General features: G+C 53.5%; 1 protein-coding gene across 1 annotated transcript; it reads left to right on the top strand.

Moving 5' to 3' along the window:
* The first annotated feature begins 555 nt into the window (after positions 1 to 555).
* LOC130370376 (stromal interaction molecule 2-like) lies at positions 556 to 3,504 on the top strand. The gene is made up of 5 exons (XM_056576136.1): positions 556 to 592; positions 1,218 to 1,377; positions 1,617 to 1,855; positions 2,272 to 2,479; positions 2,856 to 3,504. The coding sequence occupies exons 1-5, from the start codon at positions 556 to 558 to the stop codon at positions 3,502 to 3,504; spliced, it is 1,293 nt and encodes a 430-aa protein (XP_056432111.1).
* The last annotated feature ends 2,526 nt before the right edge of the window (positions 3,505 to 6,030 follow it).

Genomic DNA, 6,030 nt, shown 5'->3' with positions numbered 1-6,030 from the left:
AGGGAGGAGAGAGAGGAGAGAGAGAGAGAGAGAGAGAGAGAGAGAGAGAGAGACGAGAGAGAGAGAGAGAGAGACGAGAGAGAGAGAGAGAGGAGAGAGAGAGAGAGAGAGAGAGAGAGAGAGAGATCTCTACCGTTGTGGCCGCCCCCTTACGGTGGAGCACGTGAACACGTTGTCTGGGTGAACCTTGAGGCTGCCGGCCGCTGATGTAGAGATCTCTAGAGTGAAACTTTGTTGGCAGTGTGTTTGTTATTCTGAGCCAAATCCAAAGCGTTTCGTTTCCTCATCCTCTGGTGAGACTTCAGCATCTCATCTGCTGCAGAGGACTCCAAACCAGACCCATCAGAGTGGGCGTAACGAAACCACGGGCGCTTTCGGTTGGCTGGAGTGTGTGTGTGTGTGTGTGTGTGTGTGTGTGTGTGTGTGAGTGTGAGTGTGTGTGTGTGAGTGTGAGTGAGTGTGTGTGTGTGTGTGCACGTGACAGATGGTTGGAAGGGTTTTGGCTCTGAAACACACGGTTGTTCTGGAACCAGCTGAGCTTGTATCGGGTTCAACATGAATTTGTTGGCGTGGCAACCAGCGCCCCAGAACCGTAGCGTAATCGAATTTCTGAAAAAACACACACACACACACACACACACACACACACACACACACACACACACACACACACACACACACACACACACACACACACACACACACACACACACACACACAGGGAAAATGGAGGTCTTTAGGTTCTAATTGGCTTTTCTTAACGACGTTGGCAGATTCTATTTTAATTGCATGGCTCCTTGCAGGTGGAATGGCTCATTATATCAGGACTCGATTAACTTTGGGGCTTTCCAAGACAGACAGAGAGACACAGGGGGAGAGAGAGGGGGAGATAGAGGGGGAGATGCAGACAGAGAGGGAGAGAGACACGAGGACTCAGTGAGAGAGAGGTAGAGATGATGTTCCCACTGGAGCGTGTTCCCCATCATCGCGGGCCGAGGGCTTCAGTAATGAGAGCCAACAACACTGATGTCCACGTTAACAGCCTCTTCACTTAGCTGCTCGTCAACACACTCCCTAATGGAGCCTTGTGTCTGTGTGTGGCTGGGTGTGTGCGTATGTGGTTTTTTTATGATATTTACAAATTGGATGAGGCCGATATTAATAGTTGTCTGGGTTTCTTCTATTTCTGTTTCTTTGAGGCTAATATTCCAATGCAGGACACGTTGGCAGGAGAGACTTCTTGGTCCCTTTTATTGATTTGCTGTTGGTGTTTCAGGCGGAGAAGATCAAGAAGAAGAGGAGCTCTCTGTTTGGAACGCTGCATGTGGCCCACAGCTCTTCCCTGGACGAGGTGGACCACAAGATCCTGGAGGCCAAGTAGGAACCCCCAAGCACACACACATGAACACGCAGACACACACACACACACACACACACACACACACACACACACACACACACACACACACACACACACACACACACACACACACACACACACACACACACACAGACACACAGACACACACACTCTTTCCCAATTCCCTCTTGGAGGTGACAACCTGTATCTATGCTCGGTGTACCTGTATGTACTCAGTACCCCCCTCCCCTCACAGGAAGTCCCTGTCGGAGGTGACGGCGTGCCTGCGGGAGCGGCTCCACCGTTGGCAGCAGATAGAGAAGCTGTGTGGTTTCCCGGTGGTCAACAACTCGGGGCTGCCCAGCCTGACCACCACGCTGTACTCAGACCACAGCTGGGTGGTGATGCCCCGCGTCTCCGTGCCCCCCTACCCCATCGCCGGGGGCGTGGACGACCTGGACGAGGACACGCCCCCCATGATGTCACAGTTCACGTGTAAGAGGGGGTCACTGGGGTCACTGGGGTCACTGGGGTCCCACCCCTCAACGCAGTCTGTAGAACACTTCGGGATTTGTTTCAACATTTCTTACATTTCTTTGTTTTCTTTCGGAATACAAAATGGCGCCGTGTTTTTGATGGATTGAATCATTTACAAATATCAGGAACTTCTGCGTAGCTGGTATTTATGATTCGATTCTAGAGAGAGAGATTCAAAGTAGTACTTGAATTTCTCAAAATATTTCTAAATTCGCTCTTGTATTTCTCTCCTGGGATCAAATTATAATTATTTTATCCTGATATGATTTAAGTATTTCCAGACTCGCATCGGCATATTATCTGCTAGCATGGTACTATTGCATCCTAATTATGCTAATCAAAACCCCTCCCCCTCTAAACCCCTCCCCCTCCAGCCTCCTCCATGATCCGGCCACCGCTGACGCGTAACAGCAGCCTGTGTCGCTCGCGCCGCAGCCTGATGTCCTCCCAGTCGTCCTCCATGCTGTCCCAGGACCCCGACCTCCTCTCCATGACGAGCACCCCCCTCTCCATGACCAGCCCCCCCCTGTCCTACCACCCGGAGCAGGACGGGGAGCGCCTCTACTTCAGCTCGGACCGGAGGTACGGGCCGGGGCCCCCTCTGGGAGACTGGATCACCCACTCCTGCCCTCCGTCTGTCTCAGTAGGGTACCTCATAGGGAGAGGACCGTTCCCCTGGCGGCGGCTCATAGTTTAGTGGGTGTGGTATTGGGTATTGGCCTGTAGGGGGCGGCAAACTCCCAGACACTGCCCTTTAACGTGGCTTTAGGCCTTCTAAAGGAGACGGTAAACACTGAACGTAATATCCTGGAGGCTTTAATTAAGAGGAAGAGAATAATGTTTAGACTGTGATCACGCCTTCAGTTACATTTAGTTCACGACTTAGATAGAAAACATTTAGTGTGTTTGTTCCGATGTCGTCTGTCATGGTAACGTGTTCCGATCTCCCCGTCTCCAGGGAGGCGGTCCAGGAGAGCTACTCTGACGCCGACTCGCTGAGCTCCTCGCTGGGCTCCTCCCACGGCCGCAAGGCCCCCGAGGGCCCCTACCGCAAGTTCTCCCGCGAGGAGCTGCTCCAGTTCAGCCAGGAGCCGCCCCCCTCCGCCTACTCCTCCGCCCAGTCCCCCTCCTCCGCCTCCAGCTACACCCCCCGGGACTCCACCCCTCCCCCCACCTCCACCTCCCTGCCCCCCACCCCCTCCTCGGGCCCCCCCTCCTCCTCCCCCTCCCCGGCGCTGGAGCACCGCCCCTTCGGGAAGGGGTCCCCCGACCTGACCCGTCTGCCCGAGGCCCCCGGCACGGGCTACCCCTCCAAGGGGCCCCCCCACCAGGGCAGCGGGGGCCCCCACCAGGGGGGCAAGGGCGCCTACAACGGCCTCCTGGAGAAGTCGTACAGCTTCGGCCAGCTGCCCGCCGGCATGCTGCCCGGGGCGGCGGGGGTGAAGGGGGCGGGCGTGGGCAGCTACCAGTCGCTCACCTCCCTGGACCTGGGGGGCCGCGCCGAGGCCCCCCGGCTGCAGAGCGCCTCCTCCTCCCAGGACTCCAGCGACAACGGGGAGAAGGTGAAGCGCTCCAAGATCAAGAGCCTGTTCAAGAAGAAGAAGTGAGGGAGGGAGGGAGGGAGGGAGTGAGGGAGAGGGTGAGGGAGTGAGAGGGTGAGAGGAGGGGAGGGCTGCGTGGATGGACCTGAGTGTATGGGAGGGCAGGGAAACAGACTATGAAGAGACAATGTTATTTAACCCGTAATTTAAAACTAAAAACTAAAAAAAGAATTGAATTGATTTTTTCCCTTCGTTTTTTTCTTTATTTGGATTATTTCTTGATTTTTTTCTTCTCGGTTTTATTGTTTGGAGAAGGAATGTAGCGCTGTCCAGCGCCCGGCCGTGTCTCGCTAACGCCTCGTTGTCTCGTCTCCATCGCCTCCGCCGCCTTCAGAGGGCAAGGAAAGGTCAAAGGGTCAAAGGTGAAGCCGTACTGGTGTCCCTCTTAATGTATTCTTTTAATACTTTGAAGAATTGTTTTCACAAAAAGTCACTTTCCTGTTTTGTCCTGTCGTTGTTTTTGGTGCAATCCTTAACTCAAGCTAACTTAACTGAACCTGACGAAACACAAGGGGCGTCCATCTTGTGTTGTTCCCTCTAACACTCTGAACTACAACCATTGTCACCTTCAACCCCTCCGCACGAAGAAACAAGAAACAGCAACGACAACAGAAACTGCCATACAACAGCACTTTGTAAAGATCCTCATGTTGGAGATATTTTTTGTTAAAACTTAATTTTAAACCCTCAAGTTCTGGATTGCATCCCCCCCCAGTGAAGTGTTTTTTCTTTTGGCTTCTAGTGCTTTATAATGAAAGAGAGAGATTGAGGGCTTTGGGTTTCATGAGAGGAGAGGAATCCTCTGGAAGAAGGCTCTTGGTTCTTCCCCAAACAAGAAGATTTGTTGCACTACTGTTCCCCTGGTCTCCCGGCCGCTCCATGTCGTCTGAGCGCTGACAGCCGCTGTCCTCCAGGGTTGAATCGTCCCGAGCTACGTGCTAACCGCTAACGGCTAACGGCTAACCGCTAAGCGACCCTCTCAGACGCGACCTTTACATTTACGCTGCGCCCTCCGCCGACGGGGAAGACGACACGAGGCGGACAGAGGCGGAACACTATGTGTTCATCTGTGGGCATCCTCATCCTCATCTTCATCGTCCCATCATAGAGATCCCCTGATGTCACTGGAGGGGGGGAATGCCCAGAGTCTGGGGGGCCGGAGATGAAGGAGGCGTGGCCTCAGGGTCCAGGGGGCAGGGCCGGTGAAGGAGGTGTGGCCTCAGGGTCCGGGGCCGGTGAAGGAGGCGTGGCCTCAGAGTCCGGGGAGGCGTGGCCTCAGAGTCCGGGGGGCTGGCCATGAAGGAGGCGTGGCTCAGAGTTAGGGCCGGTGGAGATCATCAGCTAATAAACCACTAAACCTCTGGTCCTCTGCCTCCTCCATATATATAAGATACTGTATACTTTTGTTTTTACATGATGTACTTATAGATGTTTTTAAAATAGATTTCTATCGGTGGGGGTTGATGAGGAGAGGCTTTACTTTATTTTTGCTTTCTAAAGAAAGTTGGAGAATTGTGCAGACTTTAATTTATCTCACACCAGCTCACTGAACTCTCATGACCTGCATCTGGTCAGGCCTTATATTCTTAACGACGTCGCCATGGAGACTCAATCTAACTCCGACTCTGAACCCGACCTCGACCGGCGTCGTACCGATACCCTCTCCCGGGTCGTAGGCCAGCCGCGTACGTCCACGGACCACCAGTCCTGAACTGGATCAGTCAGGAGTCAGAGTGGTCTCCATGGAGACGGGAAACCAAACGAACAACGTCTGAAACACTAATCGTTGCTGTCGTGTGCGGAGGTTTCGGTTCCCAGAGGAAAACGATCTTAGTGTGCGGAGAGAAGTTTGCTGAAGTAATACGCGTTACTTTGTCATCACGTCATTTTATACTTGTGACCTCATCAACTGTATCTTAACGAAGAAGAACCTGTTTCATACTTCTAATAATACTATCACCAATAAGCCCTTCTTTGTGTGAACCTGTCATCTTTCCCCAGTACCTCATCCACACAGGGCTTTCCAGAAGCTCACGGGGGAATTCAACCAGTTCCACATTTTTGATGTCAGAAGACGACTTTAGCTCTGTGAAGTCCGAGGGTGTGGTGTCCTACTGCGCCGGGAACAAGCAGCGGGTTCTAATAGGCGCCCTTAGCGGTCAGAAGAGGGACAGCGGGTTATAATAAGCGCCCTCTGGTGGTCAGAAGAGGGGCTGCGGTTTATATTAAGCGCCCCCTAGCGGTCAGAAGAGGGACAGCGGGTTCTATCAAGCCATAGAGACGACCTGTGAAGTGACGTGTTCCTCAGTCCAGACTTGACCGCAACAGCACGGTCATAAACCCAACATGTGTCCACAGATACCCAGTACACCCCCTTCCCGACCGCACCCCCCCTCATGCAGAACGTGTCCGTCCCCCGTCCCTCTGTCTGTCCCTCCCCGTCCCTCTTTCTGTCTCTCTCCCCCCGTCACCCTGGGCTCGGCCCTTCTCACTGTGATACCGCGCGGTTTCTTCCTTCCTGTCCGTTCAGCC

The sequence above is a fragment of the Gadus chalcogrammus genome, chromosome 17 (genome assembly GCF_026213295.1).
Source record: "Gadus chalcogrammus isolate NIFS_2021 chromosome 17, NIFS_Gcha_1.0, whole genome shotgun sequence".
NCBI classification, from domain to species: domain Eukaryota; kingdom Metazoa; phylum Chordata; class Actinopteri; order Gadiformes; family Gadidae; genus Gadus; species Gadus chalcogrammus.
Note: the sequence above shows the minus strand (reverse complement) of the source record. Positions and strands in the feature narration are given on the sequence as shown.

Excerpts from the sequence above, each read along its gene's own strand:
- LOC130370376 (XM_056576136.1), top strand. The coding sequence starts at position 556 with ATGAATTTGTTGGCGTGGCAACCAGCGCCCCAGAACC. Across the intron at positions 593-1,217 it reads GCAACCAGCGCCCCAGAACC|GACACGTTGGCAGGAGAGAC; the intron begins GTAGCGTAATCG and ends ATTCCAATGCAG. Across the intron at positions 1,856-2,271 it reads CATGATGTCACAGTTCACGT|CCTCCTCCATGATCCGGCCA; the intron begins GTAAGAGGGGGT and ends CTCCCCCTCCAG.